Consider the following 20,423-nt stretch of genomic DNA (forward strand, 5'->3'; position numbering starts at 1 on the left):
TTCTTCCTAACCAATTCTTAGCACCAGTTGCTTATCTAGCCTTCTATTCACGTCATAAAGAGAAGACAAGAAATTTAAAAAACAAGAAATGATACTTGTTTAAAGAGCTACTCAGATCCTACTTCTTATGGCTGACTTCTTGTACTCAGACTGCCACGTGCTGCAGTGCCTGCAGTACAATTCAGGCAGATTATAGGTGCCAAATTGCAAGAGATAAGAAACATCAAGAATCTTACAGAGTTTTATCAGCTTGTGCTAACCTCGTTGCTATTTTTCTTTGATGGATTAGGAAAGGTCAGGATGAACTACAGGATTTCCTGGACATGAACTAAGCGGCTGCTGTAGATAAAATAAGAAATTGTTACAGTGAAAGCTTGAGGGACAAGTCTTCCTGCCTCACAAGACACAAGCATACGCACAAAGAACTAGAGGACTAGAGAAACACAAGCACAAAGAAGTAGAGAAACACAAGCAGTGAAAGCAATCTGTGTGTGGGAACTCTGGGACAATGTCAACAGATGGAACTGAGCATACTAAGCAGAGCAACACCATGTAGCATCAGCTGACAGATTCACAACGGAAACAAGGGAGGTTGGAGTAGCCATCAAAAACTATAATTAATCCCAGAGTGGTTTTTTTTCTTTTTTTGTTTGTTTTGTTTTGGGTTTTTTTTTTTGAAGGCACTCGAGATTTTTAATCTAGCATGGAAAATGTGTGCACACCTTATTCTAGCTTTACAAACCATCTCAGTTGTCCATCAGCTAGCTGGCCTGCGATTCTGGTCCAAGTAAAAATCACAGCTATCAGTGTGAACACTTCTCCATACATGCATTTTCCCAAGAGGACGGATCCGAATGATTTGAGTGATTCGCACACGTTCCATCTAGCACCCTCTGGAGGCTAACGCCTGTGGGTTTGAGCAAACGGTCTCAACACCTTTACAAACAATACAATTCCTTAATTTAGTACATTTTACTTTATCCTATATAAGTATAAGGTTTTAACACGTAACCAATTTACTTTAGCCTATAATTTAGAACTTTCTGGGGGGGGGGGGGGGGGGGGCGTTTTAATCCATAATAAATTTACCTACATAAACCCCAAAACGAGCTTCCCAGAGCCCCCTTAGTTAAGTTCTTATCTTTTTTTTTTTTTTTTTTTTTTTTTTTTTTGCGCTTTTAAATTATATATATTTTTAATGCGGCTCACACCAATTTTAATGTCATGAAAGGGTTAAAAAAAATTAAGAGGCGTATCGTAAGTGACCACTGGGGGAGGGCCGCTTCTGGACGCCAACGTGTTGAAACGAAACTTAAGTAAAACCCCTCAAAGAGAACTGTTTTTTAAATAGAGAAAGTTTGCTTTCTATTTTTCGCAGCTTTTATTAATCAGAAACTTGAGACTTTGCAGGTATGGTTACTTTACTGGTTTCTTACACAGTCTGAGCAGTTTGTTCAGTCCACTGAGTTGAATTGTATTAGTTTTAGGTTATTAGTATTCATTTATTTATTGTATTTCGCTCTTGTGCAGATATGGCAACTGCCAGCAGTCTGTTGTCAGAGGAGAGGTTCTTATGCTGCATCTGTTTGGACGTGTTTACCGAGCCAGTGTCAACCCCGTGTGGACACAACTTCTGCCGCCCGTGTATCCACAAGTATTGGGACTCTAGTGACGTTTGTCAGTGTCCATTTTGCAAAAGGACATTTTCTTCGAGACCTGAACTCAACGTCAACACTACCATGTCTGAGTTAGCGGCTGAGTTTGCAAAGCTGGTCCAAGTCAAAGTGTCAACTTCAGACCGAGAGCTCCCAGAAGGAACAAATGTTCTTTGTGATATCTGCACCGGGATGAAAGAAAAGGCCGTTAAGTCTTGTTTGATGTGCCTTACTTCTTTCTGTGTAGTCCACCTGGAGCCTCATCAGAGAGTTTCAGTGCTTAAGAGCCACAAACTAATCGATCCTGTGATTAATCTTGATGAGAGGATGTGCAAAAAGCACAACAAGATAACAGAACTGTATTGTAGGACTGACAAGGCCTGTGTTTGTGTGTTGTGTTTCAAAAGCGATCACAAGAGTCACAATGTCATCTCGCTAGAGGAAGAGTATGAGGCTGTGTTAGCAAAAAATGATGAGGTAATGGCAAATATCCACAAGATGATACAATCACGATGCGATAAGATAGATGCAATTGAAAAGTCACTTGATGCCAGCCAGAAAGAAGCCGATGAAGAGAAAGAAGCCAGTGTGCAGATGTTTACTGACTTCATTCACTCTATTCAGAAGAGTCAAGCTGATGTTGTTGAGGTGATTGAAGAGAGGCACAGAGCGATGAAACAAAAGGCTGAAGGTTTTCTGAAAGAGATGAGGATGGAAGTTGCTGAGCTTAAAAGCAGAATAAGCCAGCTGGAGCAGCTGTCACGATCTGAGGACCATCACTGTCTTGTCCAGAACTTCTCAAGCTTACGGGCTCCTTCAAGTAAGGGCTGGTCCAGTGCTGGTGTTTACAGCAACTTGTCTTTTAATGAAGTGAGAAGAGCCATGGCTCAGGTGAAACAAACAGCTGATATAATTTTGGAGAAAGTTCCAGAGATCAAAATGAAAAGAATGAGAGAACATGCAGTAGACTTGACTATTGATCCCGACACAGCACATTGCTCACTTACCATTAGTCAAGACCGAAAACAAGTTGGAACTGCAGAAAAACAGAATCTTCCAAAAAATCCAAAAAGATTTGAGATGTATCCAGAAGTCTTAGCAAAGGAGGGCTTCACAGGGGGGAAGTTTTACTTTGAGGTGCAGGTGAAAGATAAGAGTAAGTGGACTGTTGGAGCGGTGAGAGAGTCTGTAGATAGAAAGGGAGACACACGTCTATCAGTTTCAGATGGTTATTGGACCATCGGATTAAGTGAGGGCAAGTATTATGGATATGAAAATTCAGCTGTTATATTGGTACAGTTAAAAAAGCTTCAAAAAGTGGGCATCTTCGTGGACTACGATAAGGGAGTGGTTTCTTTCTATGATGTGGATTTCAAGTCACACATCTACTCTTTCAGTGGCTTTCGCTTTAAAGACAAACTTTATCCATATTTTTGCCCTCATTATAACACAGACAAAATGAATGTTGCCCCTCTTGTCATAACACCTGTACCTCACAGATTAGCTTAGTATGATCCTCATTTGCAGAAGACAAACTAGGCTTCAGCATTTCCATAATCAGTATGTAAAACTATATCTGCTTGGAAGTTCATCACAAGATCATTCTATATGTTTGCCTTCTTTGTCTAATGTAATATGCTATGATGTTAATATATTTCAGTGGCTAAAATTACCAGCTGACTTCATAATGTAAGTAAGATAGACTTTGACAAGATATTTGTATGTATATTTTTGTATTTAGACAAGGTTACATGCAGGTGAATTTAAAAAAAAAAAAAAAATTACACACACACACACACACACACACAGAAATTCATGCCAGACCTTCTGCTTTTTGTTATCAAATTCAAATTAAAAGCTTTATCAGATTCACAGAAAGAGATGATACTAAGATGAGAAGATGAACTCTCTGTTTAAGCTGTTTTTTGTAGTTAGCAGTAACTGGAAATGAATTGATTTTATGTATTTGAAAAGTTACCTGAATAAACTTCACGTCAAGACTGATTTTCTCATATCGTTCCTTTATATTGCATTCCTCATAGTTTAGGCAGAACTCATATAAATACAAAAGGACTGTAACGTCTTCCCTGTGCCATTTTGACCCATTGAATGCACTACATTTCTTCAAAAGATTACAGTGGCTCTGGTTAAGTGTGTGCATAAGACATAACACACCTTGAAGAAGATATAGAGATATTTAATTCTTCATATAATTACAGGCTAAAGGTCAGTGTCGCCGAGCCTTGCTGCTACCCTGCTTGGAGTCTTTAACACTATAGGTTTATGATGGAACTTGCTGCGACTCACGTCTTTGTCACGCTCACAGCTTTGTGAGACTTATAAGTCAATCAATAGTATTCTGCCCACTGCTTTCACTCCTGACTCCTGCCTGTGTGCTCCTGCCCCCACACTGATTTGTGTGGATGATAAAGTGTATGCGCTCGCATTATCCTCAAGTGTGATGCGTGGGCTGATCTTCTTAAGCACCACTGATGGAGCTCACCCATAACTGTGACTAAAAACCAGTGTGTTTCATTGTGTGTTGTCTGTCATTAATGGGAAATGAGCCCATTTTTCCTTGCGACAAATGTTTTGTTATGTTTTTCAAAGTGGGTTACTATTAACTGAATCCTTTGATAGACTATGAAAAGACTGAGGGAGAGTAATGAAAGAGGTACGGATACCTCTGGAAATGGAAATCAAACATTGTGCGATGAAAGATATTTTGACATTCTTGGAAGCGGCAGCGTGAATATTACATTGCAGGATTTAACTGCATTATTCTCTCCTTAACATGATATTCTATCCCATCTTAAGCAAAACATATACTTTTTTCTTTTAGTCGTATGTCTAAAAGACTGAGGAGGGCCAACTGTGTAATCAGGTGTAAAATAGAAATAGAATGATTTAGGGTCAGCTCTACATTTGTTGTGCTTAGAGCCACAACACAATCAGTGATGACACAGCAGGTGTTTTGACTTTTGCAGCCACTAAAAAAGCACCTGCTGTGACTTCTGATTGGGATGAAGAAAGAGGGCAGCATGCTTAAAAGTTACAGGAGTTACAGTAATGTACAAAAGTCTTGAGCCACTCTTCATTTCTTTAGATTTTGATTCCACAGAGCCAGACTTGCTTGTCATTTTTTATAATGGTCTTGAAAAATCTCCAGGCTTTCTGAAGGCCATTTGAGATGTAGCTGGCCCTTCATTTAAACAGCCTACTGTTCACTGAAACCTCATCAAAAGTTATCTGAGTTGGAAGGGTGGCTGTTAATAAGCCATTCTTAAGGAAGGAGAACAGAGACAAATAAGGCTGAGGTGTGCCAAATTACACAAGAAATTGACTGGAAAAAAAATCAGCTGTAATATGTCTTATGGAGTAATGAATCCAAATTTGAAATATGCATGGAAGAGGTCCGAAGAGAGATACAACAGTGAATGTCTATAGCCATCTTTAACACAGCGTGGATACTCTACCGTGCTTTGAGGCTGGATTTCAGCCAGTGTTGTTGGAGCTCTTATCCAAATTAATCAAATTATGAATGTAGAAAAGTTCCACCAGATTTTGATCGACCATGTAATACCATGTAGTGTCTGATTGGCAGCAACTTCATTTTTCAGTACGACAATGATCGCAAACATACTGCCAATGTAGTCAAAGTATGCCTGGATGAAACAACGCATCAGTCATGGATTGATCTCTCCAGGGTTCGAACCTCAACCTTGACAGAAAACAAAACAAAAGGCAGCCAGCATCCAAAGAAGAGTCTCGGATGTGTTTCAAGAAGCCTGCAGAACTAAGAAATTACAAGAAAGCTTACCTATTAGAGTTTAAGCTGTGTTGAAGAATGAAAGGCAGCTTTAACTGAACAAAAAGGGAAAAAAATCCCACATTGACAGCTAACTCAAGAGACAAAAAGCATTAGAACTTAAGTCATTACCTTACTTAAGGATAAATAAGTTAATTAATTACATTAACGCATAAGCAGAAAATAACCTACAGTAACTACTTTCCGATATGGAAGTGCAAAAGACAACTGAAAGGGAGGATAGTTTCTATATATGTGGTTTCTATTAAGGGACAGAGGAATGATAAGAAATGATAAGAAATCAAGGACAAGGAGTGTGGTGTAGATAAGTGAGGAAATCCGATCATTACTACAAATTTAGTTGAAATTTAAATATTTTAACTATGGTGTGTGAGCTGGGCCCCTGGGTGCCTCCTGTGCGAGCTTTACCGGGGATGTCCTACCGGGAGGCTAGATTACATCTCTTGTCTGGCCTATAGGAACGCCTCGGTGAGTCCAGGAGGAGGGGAATGGTTTGCTGAGGCTGCTGTCCCCCAACAACATAAAACGGATGGATGGATATATTCTAACACTTAAAATAAAGATTCCAAAACGGAAATGATCGAATAACGTATGAAAAAATGTGCTCAGAAATTAATGTATATGTGTATTGTTTGAATGGACCTGCTCTGACTGATTTTCATATCACAACGAATACATGACTGTTTCCATGCGTTGTCTGTGGTAGACTACTCAGTCATGAATCGGGTCAAATAGCTTTTTTTGTACGTTTTGGTTGTAACACTGAAAAAAGATATCGTCAAAATCATTTTCAGCTTTCCACAAATTACCATGAAATTATAAACGGAATCAACTTTCAAGTAACAATGTAACTATAACATGATTCTGATAGGCTTTGTGCCAAGTAATTAAAAACTATTTACTGCTACTAATCGGAAGCTGCACACCTTTAATCGATTTACAATTCAGATATCATTAAGGGACCTATAGGTAGCCTACACCTCTCTCAACATTAAACAGCCTCATGGTCAGAATTAGCATACCACGTTTGTATTGCAGTTGTTGTTTTTTTTCTTCTCCAACTCAAACACCTGTGTTATATAAGCGAGCCACTAAGAATCTTGCCGGTTGCCTGGGTCCTTTAACTGTGGGAAAGTCTGGTGTGAGAAGGAATCTAGCTTTGAGAAGGCAGAGATTAAGCTATTCTTTTTGGTGAGTTGTATTTTTGTCACCACTCGTTTCATGTCGTCAGCGGGGTCCCAGTTTAACGGGCAGGCGGGTGCACACTAAGCAGTTTGAACTCCCCTTTTTAAACTTTCTCTGCGGAGAAAGCCTTCGGCGTTACAACTAAAAGGGCTTTAACACAAAAAGATGCGACTTTTGGTGTCGGAGTCCCTGTGATGAGAGCTGTTTCCAAGAGATGAAGTGGCTGATGAGAAGCATTTTTGTGGAACTGCTTTTGTAATACGCGACTGAATGTCTTTCTTGGTGGTGGTGCGGCACATTTCGCGTCTTCTCTGATAGCCTGCTTTTACCGGAGATGTAAAAATGAGCGAGCGGGTTACGCTGAAGCGGCGCACGAGGGTTTTAACGGAAGGACCGACTAGTGCTGGTATCAAACCTACAACCTTCTACTCGCAACACCATCTCTCCAGCCAATAGACTGCTCTGCCTCCCTGAGTCCTCCCACTAAAAACAACCTGTATCGCATTTATAGTATGGATATCCGAACGTTTCACCTCGCTCAAATTCATATTCACAACTTTCCACCGGGAGTGGGTTTAGCCTAATTTGTAAGAAATTGTGATACATTCTTAGAATGACCCTCACTTTTCCGTGTGTTCCAGTCATATTCTGTGGCTCTCTGTTATTTTTCCCACGTTTCTATTAGGATTTCAGAGCCCCCGAACACTTAAAAGAGTTGTAGCCTAAATCTCGTCAGCTCTCATGGGACTGAGGCATTCGTCGCGTTGTTTGCTGCTACGGCGGAAGATGGCGGAGGCGGACAGCTCAGAGGTAGGGACCTTGTGGTGTCCTGCACCGCATTTAGCGGGACCGGTGAACTCTCCGTCTGGTATTTTTCGATCGTGTCAACACATTTGGTGTAGATATTATGCATATCTCTGTATTTTTCAGCGATAATTATGGAGACGAGTTTAAGAATAGATTTTGCACTGATGGCTTGTAAGCTAAGTAAAGTGCATGTCCTGCAGATGTCAGGACAGCTCTAGACTCAAAAGACGCATGGAAATGCAGTTAAAATAGACGATGCATATGGAATATTTGCATTTTGATTAAGTGGTTCATTACTGATGCACGGACATGGGCTGCTGAACGTGATAATGTCCGCTGTCCTTGGTGCTGAAGCGGAACCTGCATCTCTTGCCGGCTCCTCCATGAGTGCACAGTGTATCACCGCTGTCTCATATGTGTTATGGAAATGGCTTTACAATACAATTAAAAAACATTTCAGAGTTTATTCTTGGTTTGAATTGAATGATCTCTCTAGAAGACCGTTATTAACCTGTAACCTATGTATTCCCATAATTTCGTTTTAAACCATTAACTTGACTGTGATGTCTAAATGATGCTACAAACTCTCCCTTTTTTTTCTTTTCTTGTATGTCCTTAACAGAGGCAGCAGCCTGTAATGTCCCCCATTTCTCAGTCTGCTCAGCCCTCCCCACTGCCTAAACCAGTGCCTACTACCCACCATGTGCCCTGCGTTCCCCATACGCCTCATGTAGCAGCACTGGCCACCTGTCCTGGTCGAGGCAAGATTGCCAAGTTCATCAGCCCCGAGGAAATGACATCACGGGACTACTACTTTGACTCTTATGCTCACTTTGGCATCCATGAGGTATGCAGACAGGGCTGGAAAAACAGCAGCTTGGTATGATTAGAATTTTTAAAAAAAGGCACCCCCTTGACTCTTTCTATCTTTGCCAAGGAATTTCAACCATGCTTGGCTGGCTTTACACTAGTAGGATATGTCAAAAAATAACCTAAACCGATTTAACACTATAATATACAAGGACAATTGGGCTTTTATTTTGATTTTGATGCATATTCTTATGCTGTATTTTCAATAACTGTGAACCTTGTGCATACAGAAATCAAACCTTCAGTTCAGTAGATCCACTTAAGGTAACAGATGCCAAGGGAAAGCCTAACGAACGACTAAAAGCAACAAAATGGAGACAAATAAAAACAGAACTCTCAGAATCTGCCCTTAAAAGGAGTTTGAGATTTAAACAAAAGCATCTGCAACATTTTTGAAATTATTAAATTTATCGAATAATAAACTCCCAGCATGAACCAAACTTTAAGTATTAAAAGTGATTTCAGTAGCTGACAACTGACAAAACACAAGGCTTTTCTATTACCAAGCACCACTAAAAACATTATATGCATGGTAAAAATCCATATTCAGCACTCCAGTAGTAAAAAGTGTTTGTTTGTCTTTTAAAACTATCTGAAGTAAAGTGCCAAGGCCAAAGCCCAACTAATGACCTTGGTATGTGACAAAGAGATGGTGGAAAAGTTTAGGAACATATAGACCTCTTAAACAGTGTCTGCATTTAGCATATAGGTCAGCTTTTTGTCTGCTTGCAGTCAACCAGTGTGTCCTGATTAAAGCAGTGCAAAGTGAAAAAGAAGGAAAGTGGGATATGTGAATGGGCTCAGGGAGAAGGGTATCAGGCAGTCCCCAAAGGCTTTGTGTTGTACTCCTGTCTATTTCAAGAAGCTCTGCCACTGTCACTAACGCTTTTGGCCTAAATACTGCCTTTTCCATATCATTACTCATGGAAAAAAAATCAATGTATTCTCAAAACTGCCCACACTTGCCACAATGTAGATCCATTATGTAACATAATGTGTAATATGTATTCCTTTGAGGATTTTTATGAATCACACTGCTCTTTGGTAGTTGAGTTTTTGGTCCTTTGTATGCGTGCCGGTACTGGAAAAATCATCAGGTAACATGGACTCTTACTCTTATTATCACTGCAGGAGATGCTGAAAGATGAGGTGCGGACACTGACCTACAGGAATGCCATGTACCACAACAAGCACGTGTTCAAAGATAAAATAGTCCTGGATGTCGGTAGCGGCACTGGAATCCTCTCAATGTTTGCTGCCAACGCCGGTGCCAAACATGTGTACGGGGTGAGACAAATAGATGAACTATCTGACCACAAACAAATGCTTCACTGCAATCAAACATTCACTGCTGTTGTTTAAATCTTTATGAGAGAAATAGTTGCAGTCTACACATATTTGACTTCTGACTCCTCCATATCAAATACATTTATTTTAAAAAAGTATCCTGGCTTTTTAAAAATGTATCTTAAGAGCTTGTCAGGCAAACTCTGTTAGACAGAGGCAATAAGAGACACCTGGCTCCCCTTCTGTAAGTGACAGGTTGGTGTTGTAACCCACAGTTATGTATGATTTATAGGCTGTAGTATACCCATGAATAGGAAGGTTTAATCATGAGTTTTCATTTGGCACCAGATCTGAGATGACTTATCTGGAAGAACAGCAGCTGCATCCATAGACACTGTTATTTGCACTTGAAGATGCAAAAAGCCCCTTAGTGTTTTTAGATGGATTTGATTAATTTTTTGTGTGTGTTTACTCACACTAAAACCCATGAAATATTTTCTAATTATTGATAAATTGATCAAAAAAGTGTTTGCTTGTTTTTAATTTAAAGATAGACCAATAACTCCATGTCTCGACCTTTTAACTGGATGTTATTTTTCTGTGATCCTGCAGATTGAATGCTCAAGTATATCTGAATATTCAGAGAAGATTATCAAGTCGAATCACCTGCACAATGGTAAGAAGAAGCATTGTTTCTCATTACTGCCATAATCCCACATCCACCTATCTGAAGACAGAACGATGCAAACATATCTGGTTGAGAAGTAGCGTGTAAAATCTGTATATTTCCATCATTACCGTCACACTTGACAATATTAGTCACAGTCCTGATGGTTAAATGGCAGCTCGTCAAATAACAGTAATCTTTGCCATCAATCAGAATCCCCTCAGTGGGGCTTATTACCATTGTAAAATGCCACCCTGAACTTCACAGAGGGAGGATGGGAAACAGATGCTTGGTTTCATAACCTACATATTTGACATTAGGCTGGTTTTAATTTAATCTTTTATATTTACATTTCAGGTACTTGGCTTTTGATCCCCTGAACATAGACTAGTGGTAAAGTTATAATGTCAGGACTTCCGTTTATGCATTAATAACTATAAATATTCCAAAAGTAGATGTAGAACTGACTATCAGTCATTAGAAAAAGGTAATTTAACCTCCAATTGTGTTATTAGGGGCAGAGTATTGAATTGCTGAATTTTCCTGTAATTTCTGAATATTTGATAAATGAAATTTTGTGACTAGCTCAATTTACAAAACCTTGGCATAAATTCAGTAACTGCCCCTTTATGCTACTTTAGAAGGAAAGCATCTGTGCACTGCATTCATTAATGTTGTGGAACACAGATGGCTTAAATTCACTGAATGAATGAACACCTGCCCTGAGAAAATGTATACATTTTTAAAATTATTTTTCCTTATATTTAGTAATGAAATTAATGATATATACTGCACATCATAGGTCAATTGGTAATACAAAACTCCCTGCCGTGTAACACCTCTTTAAATTGGTGGTGTCTTCTTCCTCTGGAGGTCAAAGATGTCAGAATGGGGAAATGAGACAAATAAAATGCATGCACCAAAAAAAAAATCAGGCGCCAGATGACAACAATAATTAAGTTGGACTAATTTACAGCAATCCCAAGGCATACAAACATTGTCACTTGAGAATAAAGTCATTTGCTCTAATCTGATGAAGAAGCTGTGAAGTAATTTACTGCCTGCTGTTTTGTGGCTATGCACACTGCAGTCATTACCATCTTCAAGGGCAAGGTGGAGGAGGTGGAGCTGCCCGTGGAGAAGGTGGACATTATAATCTCAGAGTGGATGGGCTACTGCCTTTTCTACGAATCCATGCTCAACACGGTCATCTTTGCCAGGGACAAGTGGCTGGTAAGATGGTGCTGCGGGAGGTTTGGGGAGTTAAGCAGGGCTTTATGTGCGTGTGTGTCTGTGAGTGGCTGGCTGGACAAATAAGGCTATTTGACACATAGACACAGCACACAGCGTTGAAGTGGAGAATTTACTGTACGCTCGCTTGCATGTGTCTGCTCGCCAGATGCTGAGGTCATACATGAATGATCAGGTTGCTAACCTCAATGGCTGTCAGCAGGCTTTGAACTCAGCACATGTGATCTTTTATTACATGCCAGGTGTGTGAACAGTATGAGTGATTGATGGCCTTTGTGTGTGTGTTCACTGGTTACCTGACTTTTGTTTTCTTCTTGTATTCAGAAACCTGGAGGCCTGATGTTCCCTGACAGAGCAGCGCTCTACGTGGTAGCCATTGAAGACCGGCAGTACAAGGACTTTAAGATACATTGTGAGTAGTTACGATACATTTGTTGCAGTTTCATTTAAATTCTTTCGGGCTTCCTCTCAGCTGTGTTTAACTAGTGCCCACTGTTGCGTCACAGCGTGATGGTTCCTGTGGATGAGTAGTAGATAAAGTGCATATGAATGTTTGTTTAAATTTGGTTTGTATTCCGAACTGATTTAAGTAGTCAGTAAAACCAGATTACAAAAAGTCCAAAAGTTACATTTCAGACTCTACAGGTGTGAGTTAGCATGTTAATGTTTGTGGCAGTACAAAAGATTGAACAAGTGTTTACTTTGCTGGGAGAAAGCCTCTGTGAGGGTGAAAGGTAGCAGCCTAGGTTTGGGTCAGACCCGAGGCCCTTTCTTTTCCCACTTCATGCCTTTCTGTCTACTTTATATATGGTCTGATAAGGAGTCATGCAGCAAGACAATGATCCCAAGCAAAGCATCAAAGGTACAACAGAATGGCTAAAAATGGAAAACAAAACAATACTGCTGTTGCAATGCCCCAGTTAAAGCACAAACCTGAGTCTGATTGAAATGCTGCGTTGAGACCTTAAGAGTTGTGGATAAACAAATGCCCACAAACCTCAAAGAACTGAAGCAACACTGTAAATAAGAGTGGGCCAGAATTCCTCTACAACAATGTGAGAGACTGATAAAGTCACGTAGAAATTGCTGTTAAAGGTGGTTTTACAAGCTGCTAAAGTGCATAGTCCTGTGGAAGTTTTTTTTTTTTTTTTTTACATGACTGCAAATGAAAGTCAGTTTCTTTGACCAGCTTTAGACTTCATCAGTTGCTAAATTAAAATACTGGGTTCCACTCTCCTCACTAGTAGAGCAACTTGTTTATAATGTAATAATAATAATGTATACTTTATTGATCCCTGTGGGGAAATTTCTCTCTGCATTTATCCCATTCACTCAGTGAAGCAGTGGGCAGCCATTGGGCACCCGGGGAGCAGTGTGTAGGGACGGTACTTTGCTCAGGGGTACCTCAGGGTAGTCGTTCAGTGGATTCGAACCCCCAACCTACCGATCATGGGGCCACCACTCTACCTACTGAGCTTTTCCTGCTTGCCTCAAATGCCTCAGATGTTTTCAGTCCCAAACTGAAAACATCTGAAAAGAGCTAGCTACTTCTAAGACTGAACCAAAACAGTGAAGCTGTAGGTTATAAAACCAAACAGTACTTTATGTGACAGTGACAAGCCATAGATTTTTCTTAAATGCTGATTAGTGACTGCAAGGGGGAAAAAACCCAAAACATGCCACAGTAAAAAGCAGTACCTTCTGCAAAAGTGGCTAAAATGTACAGGGTATTTATTGGGTTATAGCCATAAAGACCATAAGATTAAAAATTGGGTGAATGCAAATAATTTTTAATTTAAGTGGAAGTAGTTTAATCTAGCATTGAAACCTGTTGTGCAGCAAGAGGTTCAAAAGCATTGAAACCAGCGTGTTACTTTTTATCCTGAACTGCTTTCTCTGCTCCAAACTCACGGCATGTGTTCAAATAGCTAACACAGCTGGAGGGCTGAGCTTAACATTGTGATCCAGTATTAAAGGTGCCATTCAAACCTGTACGTACATCGGCTTTGAATCTGGGTCAATAACGCCTACTGAGTTCCCTTTCACTGCACAGGTGGCCTCCTGTGCTTTATTACATCTAAACATACATAAAGGTACATTCTTTCACATAAATCCCAAAAGAACTCACTTTACCCCAAACCCTCACACTCTTATTTTTAGTTTTTTTTGCGTTGGTGGCACACTCACCATCTCATGATACAGACTTAGTGTTTGGCCTCCTGACAAAGCAAGGTGGAGTGAAGGGACTGAGTGAGTGGGGGAGTGAATGTGTTTTTTGGTGTGTTTTCAGCCCAAATTATAATAAAACAAGGATGCCAGACATTCTGGAGGAGGTAGAGGAGGAGGCCAGAGTATATTTTCGGGACGGCTTGTCTTTCTCCACATACGGCCTGGATAGACAGAAAGACAGCGGGACTGTTCTTCCTGGCAGAGTCAAGCGCTCTGTTTTATTTTCTCTGCTACCTTTTTTGTGCTGACAGCTTAGCAGGAACAGGGAGAACAGAGCTTTGCTTGTGCCTGAAAACTGAAGGAGAAAAAAAAATCCAGAAAACACATATTGTGTGCATGGTCATTCACATGGGTATCTGGTTTGTTTTTTGTATGTACAGGGTGGGAAAACGTATATGGGTTCGACATGAGTTGCATTCGCAATGTGGCCATCAAAGAGCCTCTGGTAGATGTGGTAGATCCCAAGCAAGTGGTGACGAACGCCTGCCTTCTGAAGGTTAGTCTGCATTTGTACCAGTTTGTGAACGCGTTTTGTCTACAGTATGATTTCATACCTGTTTGTGGCACATATCCAAACACTTTTGTTTTTCTCTATCTCCTGGGTACATGAATTCCCAGAAAAAGTCAGACAGCTGTGATCCTCTGTCACTGTGAACATTCCCCATCTATTGAGTCTATTTTCTAGTACATAATAGAGATTTCTGGCTGGCTGTAATAGGCTGCAGCTCTGTTTTCATGCTTGAAGATACAACAGAAGCTTGTCTTTCATCTCGCAAATGAACAGAGGATGAGAGCATTCACAGAGGTGATAGCCTTTTTGTTTGTCCCCTCTACCTTTACCTTTTCTCTATTTCACTGTCCCTTTTCTCTCCATATATCATGTTTCTTTCTATTCCAAGCATTTTATGTCTTCATTGCCCCTTTTTTCATTATCTCTGTCTCACATCATTTTATAGTCTCGTTTCTCACTTTCACTTTTCTAATCACTCCACCGTTCCTTTCATCTTGTGTCCCATTCTCTGATTTTAAACAATGTCAGGCCTCAGTAGTCTGAGTGAATAGGGAGGTCTCACTCAGTCTTTCTCTCTGTGCGATGGTGAAATGTCACACAAGAGCAGGCATTGAGTCACCAGTGGGAATGAAATGGGCTCTCCATCAGTGTGATAAGCGATGGTCTTGCTTTTGTGTTAAGAAAAGGTGATTCATGTGTTAGGATGGAGGAGCTTAGCCACTGACATGCCTGTCTGAAATTTTATTCTCACTGCAGGTATCTTTTTTACATGTATGTATTCAGGGCATCTTCACCCCAACCCACCCCTGCCAGCCACTTCACCGCTTCTTAATTCAAACTGCCAGTCATTCCTCGCCTGCTAAAATTACAAAGTCACTCCCGGGAATTTTTTTCTCTCCTCCTACAATTTGCTGTATACGATACTGGCCTGGTATCATTGGAAAGGACAGAGGTGTTAAATCACAATCTGTCATGGTGACGCCACATGGCCGAGTGCTCCAAAGCCCAATAGGCTGGGCAAGATGAACAGGTTGCAATTTAAAATAAAAATCCCCCTCCATCCTCCTAAATACAGCATCATCTACATGCAAAGCAGAGATGCACCTGCTCCTCTATTTTGAACCCAGTATGATGCCTAGCAGGTGACAAAGTACTTAGATCTGTGGCTACCTCAGTAAGGCAGTTTGATATAAAACACACACATATACTCACACGCACAAAACCTCCCTCCCTTGTAGACATGAGGGAGGACACCCACACAGCATGTGTAGTGCGAGCAGGCTTCATTTGCCAGCCGTGATTCAACCTGTGGGCTTTCACACACACACATATTCTTGCACATGCACAGTAATCATGGTGAATAATCAAGAAGCATTGACATACATGTGCCGCATGTGTATGTGAGAGATCGCAAATGGTGGTGGCAAGTTGCAAGCCTGTGATTGTACAGTGGCTCTATTCTGAAATAGCATGGTTATGGATTTCAAGCTCATTTGCCCTGACATATATAACATCAGCTACTGGCAATTTTATTTTCAGGAAGTGGACATCTACACTGTGAAGCCAGAGGACCTGTCCTTCACCTCAGCCTTCTGTCTGCAGATTCAGCGCAATGATTACGTCCATGCTCTGGTCACCTATTTCACCATTGAATTCACCAAATGTCACAAGAAGACTGGTTTCTCCACTGGTGAGGCTAAACAGGAGCCTTTTTTATTTTAAAGAGTTGAGATTTAAACCTCTGGGTCAATCAAATAGAAAAAAAAATTGTGTCACATATTTTGGTACAGTGTGTGTAAAAGTCTTGATCAACCCTGGTAACCAGACTTCAAAATGTTAAACTGGTTTAACTGGTCGTTCTCCCAGCTTTCTGATAATCTTCCAGGGTTTTTCATTAGATATTGGCTGCTTTTTCACTTATTTTAAGGAAGAGGAATATTTCTTATTTGGTAAGCCACTTAACACTGACCTATGAATCATTCAAGCGTTAAAAAAAGGCACCTAGTTCAAGGGATGAATCAGTTTTATTTCAACACATAACAGATAACGTAGAAAAAAACGAATTGTAATTTTATCTTTTGGAACTCTGCGACTAGCAATTCATTACAAAAATACATAATTTGTTCCAATTCTTTAGCTGAATCTATCAAAAATTCCAAAGACACCACAGTTTAACAGCCCTAAAATGCTATTTCTGGACCAACAAGGTGATTCCTAAGATCTATTGTTAAAAACCTTGACATTTCTGAGCATGCTGGGTAGTCTAATTAACAAAATTGAGGACACTGAACGGGTGGAGGACAAAAGAAATGACAAAATTATCTACAGCAGATGAACAGTGTCTGAAATGCATGTCTTTTAAAAAATAGAAAAAACTCCAGAAAAGATGCATCTGGTACTTTGGCTGATCCATCTACGGCTCAGTAAAGTCTCATGAGAAAGGAAGGGTGCCTGCAAAGAAGCCATTTTTAAAGCAGGAAAACAGGAATGAAAGGCTGAGGCATGCCAAATTACACGAGAACTGAACAGAAAATAAGTGGCAGCAGGTGTTATGGAGTGATCAATCCAAAACTTACATTTTGGATTTGTTTAAATCATCAATATGAACCAAGGTGTTTAGGAAAGAGTCACTACAGCCATCTGTAAAACACAGGGGAGGCTCTCTCATGGTTTGGAGATGAATTTGTTGTGGAGGTGTGTTGGGGATCTTGTCAAAATCGATTCAATAACAAACACAGAAAAGTGCAGTTAGGTTTGTGCCACCGTGCAATATAATGTGGAAAGAGATTGGTAACAGTTTGATTTATCAGCATGACAATGATCCCAAACACAGAAAAACACACATGGAACTATCAGTCATGAATCGAACTATCAATCAGGGGTTGGCCAGAGCCTGAATCTCTGGATCATCCCAACAAGGAAAAGATCAAAAGACAGCCAACATCCATGGAAGAATTCTGAATGTCCTTCAAGAAGCCTGGAGAACTATTCCTGAATAAAACTCGTTTCAACAAACTGCTGCACCCATTTCCCATCATTGAAGGAAAATATACAGAATTGAGGGGTGATTCAAGCCATTTCCACAGTACTGTACTATACATTTTTGATATTACTTTCTCCATGTGGTGCTTATATAGTGAGGTTGTGTTATGCTGCATAGCAGACAAGGACAATTACTTCCCAGGATTGTCTATCAGGACTCTATTGCAATGTACCCAATGCGATGCAACAGAAAGGTTTATGAAAAGAGTGGACAACTCCTGTAGTTCACTTTCAATGATAAAACAATTCTAAGGAACTTTAAATGTCTACACTCACAATCTTTTCTGAAACTTATGCCTTAAAACACATATTCTCCAAATCCACTTGTTATTTAACTGAAACACCAATGAGTGACATTTCTTTTTCACTTGTGATCAGTTTTATTTGTCACAGCAAGTGTGTTTCAGAACTGAACTGAGGTGTTCAGCGATTCACAGATTTCAAAACCTGATATAAATATTATTTCTCCTAGATTATTCAGTTATTTTACACCACAAAAGTTTATAAAATGTATAAAACTGTAGCCAAGGATACATGAAGATTTGCTTGCACCGTTAAGCAGATTCACATCCTGGCTCGCCCCGCAGCCACTTGAGTAGTTTGAGCAGTGAATCAGTGGATATTAAATGGATGGCGCTCCATTTCTGCACCTTAGCTCTTGGCTACACTCTGCTGGTGTTACGTGACCAGTGTTTGAACCAGCAGAATCACCGAGCGCGTCATCATGCTGTTGAGGACACCTATTATAGTGAAATATGTTATGCAAGCTTATGTTAATACATTCACGCATCCGGTGCTTACATAATATCACGTAGAGGAGGTTCTATTTTTTGGCTGTCTGTTGGCCCTGAGGCTGAGCATCACCGAAGGAGATCTCTTCTATCTGCCTCTGTATTTTTCCCATTGGATGAGAGAATTTCAGGCACTTTGCTGTTATACTTCTTCTATGCTAACATGCCGAAGGCAGTCTAGTGCCTGTCAAGACTATTCTGTAAATCTTTTTATTTCCCCTACTCCTCTTTACTCCTCTTTCCTCTTTCCTCACCACCATTCCTCTTTAACCTAATTTCAAATTCTCTCCTCCTCTCTCTTTATCATCTCCACCATCTTTCATTTTCACTTCCCTGCCTTTTCCCTTGCCCTCCATCACATCCTATCTTTAGCTCCAGATGCCCCAAGCACACACTGGAAACAGACTGTGTTTTATTTAGAGGACTACCTAACTGTCAAGAAGGGAGAGGAGATCTTTGGCAGTCTTGCTGTCAGGCCCAACGAGAAGAATGTGGTAAGACTAAAAATTTTCAAGACAATTCTCTAGACTTAAAAAGGGAATTTACCTAAATTACAACAGCAGCAACATACTTAGAAATATAATAAAGATATGGATACAAATAGTGGAAAAAGTCCTCTTTTTACTATAGATAAACCTTCAATTAGTAAAAAATGCCATATTTTTAACATCCTGTTTTACTGTAGACTGCCTCTAATAGCGCATATTTGCTTAGCAAGCAAAAAGTAGCTGGTTTAATTCCAGCCTGAGCCACAAAATCCCCTTTGGGGCTGCGTCAGGAAGAGCTACCCACTACGGTGACCCCTTGTGGCAAAGGAGCTGCTGAAAAGTAGCTGCTTCTTCTGTATCCTGACCACACACCATTAAATAACAGAAAATATTCAAATAATGGTATGTCCTATGTTCCCTGTAGTTATTGTTAATAATAGAAAATGTCCTGTTTATTTGCTGTGTGCATGCTGTTAATTAATAGAGAATCTCTTTTCTTTTTAATTAAGGAAATATTTCTTACAGTGCTGCTTGTCCTTCGCCTTTTTGGTTGTGTGTAATTCTTTGTAACTGATTACTTCAATTCACTTTTGGTAATGTTTGTTGCAGCGTGACCTGGAGTTCACCCTTGAGCTAGATTTTAAAGGACAGCTATGCGAGGCCGCCATTTCCCACGATTACAAAATGCGTTAAGAACAACAGACCAAGCCGTGCCGCAGACCTAGCCTCAGCCCCTCTGGTCAGCGAGGGGGAGGGCACAGGCTCTCCAACAAGCATTCCAGTTTGCCAGGGAGGGCATCTGGGCGCATCTGATTGGATGCCATCAAGCCAGCATCTAGGTGATGTCATCACAATAGGCACGTATCTATCAGCAATAGTGCCATCATGTGTACCAACTTGATTGACTCGGGCACCTCATTGAATGTATCATCCTACTTGATTTTTTGGTCTGTTTCTGAGAATTATTTTGATTGATGTATGAAATGAAAATCATTTATTTATTTATTATTATTATTATTATTATTATTATTATTATTACAATGAATGGAAAACGATTAACTTGTGTGATGTTAAGAGGATTATAGCACAGTCATTAACTGTTTTACCTTTAGTAACATTTATTACATATTGTATAATTGTATAGAGAGTACAGTAATTCATTGCTTTATTTTAGCAAGTATCTGCATGTGAATCCTTTTTCATTTTTTAATTTCAGAAAGATGTGAAATGGAATTTATTTCTTTAATTACTGAGAACTTTGGTGCCAGAAAAAAGAGAAGAATGCCTCAGAACAGTAACAAACATGATGCAATTATGCCATGTACCACTTTGTTTAGAGATCGGATGATCAAAGAATATGAAAAAAAAAAAGAATGTGGTGATGAATAAAATGTCAAAGAATCAAATAATTTATCCCGCTTTCATTTCAAACTTGAAGCAAAGATTCTGTTATGAAAAGGCTACAGTATACTTCTGATTTTCCTCTTAGGTAAAAGGATTTTATTTAATTGCAATAAGGAATATTCTAAATACTACAAAGAGACAATTTTGATTTGGCATTTACAGGTAATGGCACAACTTTTTGTTTTACTGTAGAGGAGCTCCTTTCATTAAAGTTTGACAGCAGTTTGTTCACACAGACTATACGGACTTCTACCGCATATTGATGTAAGCATTTACTGCCTTCCTGGTTTTAAAGTCCATTACTCTTTTCAGTTTTGTCTTCAAACATTTTAATCTCCACAGAAAAAAAAAAGATCTGCCTCTCAATAAACTGAGTATAGCAGTACAAAATTTTTTTTCCTATGGTT

The 20,423-nt window shown here is 39.8% G+C and overlaps 2 protein-coding genes across 3 annotated transcripts; both read left to right on the top strand.

Moving 5' to 3' along the window:
• Window positions 1-1,292: 1,292 nt before the first annotated feature.
• Window positions 1,293-3,659, top strand: LOC146689634 (E3 ubiquitin-protein ligase TRIM39-like). Its single transcript, XM_085436652.1, has 2 exons — window positions 1,293-1,410; window positions 1,531-3,659. Exon 2 carries the CDS (start codon window positions 1,533-1,535, stop codon window positions 3,162-3,164), a length of 1,632 nt encoding a protein of 543 aa, XP_085292778.1. The 5' UTR covers window positions 1,293-1,410; window positions 1,531-1,532; the 3' UTR covers window positions 3,165-3,659.
• Window positions 3,660-6,606: 2,947 nt separating this feature from the next.
• Window positions 6,607-20,407, top strand: prmt8b (protein arginine methyltransferase 8b). Of its 2 annotated transcripts, XM_085436428.1 has the most exons (11): window positions 6,607-7,256; window positions 7,355-7,479; window positions 8,099-8,323; window positions 9,478-9,633; window positions 10,246-10,309; window positions 11,391-11,533; window positions 11,876-11,963; window positions 14,161-14,276; window positions 15,831-15,981; window positions 18,497-18,618; window positions 19,222-20,407. In XM_085436428.1, exons 2-11 carry the CDS (start codon window positions 7,411-7,413, stop codon window positions 19,303-19,305), a joined length of 1,218 nt encoding a protein of 405 aa, XP_085292554.1. In that variant the 5' UTR covers window positions 6,607-7,256; window positions 7,355-7,410; the 3' UTR covers window positions 19,306-20,407. The 2 variants fall into 2 exon arrangements, with proteins under 2 accessions (XP_085292554.1, XP_085292553.1); XM_085436427.1 differs by having other exon boundaries at window positions 6,607-7,479.
• Window positions 20,408-20,423: the final 16 nt, after the last annotated feature.

This window comes from Copadichromis virginalis, linkage group LG17 (assembly GCF_057382275.1).
Source record: "Copadichromis virginalis isolate Kocher_CV1m ecotype Utaka linkage group LG17, C_Virginalis_male_GT1.1, whole genome shotgun sequence".
In the NCBI taxonomy this organism is placed as follows: Eukaryota; Metazoa; Chordata; class Actinopteri; order Cichliformes; family Cichlidae; genus Copadichromis; species Copadichromis virginalis.

Bases quoted from the DNA above. Each gene is read 5' to 3' on its own strand.
- LOC146689634 (XM_085436652.1), top strand. From the start codon at position 1,533: ATGGCAACTGCCAGCAGTCTGTTGTCAGAGGAGAGGTTCTTATGCTGC.
- prmt8b (XM_085436427.1), top strand. From the start codon at position 7,411: ATGGGACTGAGGCATTCGTCGCGTTGTTTGCTGCTACGGCGGAAGATG. The intron at 10,310-11,390 runs GTAAGAAGAAGC...TGCACACTGCAG, and splicing joins GTCGAATCACCTGCACAATG to TCATTACCATCTTCAAGGGC. The intron at 15,982-18,496 runs GTGAGGCTAAAC...TCCTATCTTTAG, and splicing joins GAAGACTGGTTTCTCCACTG to CTCCAGATGCCCCAAGCACA.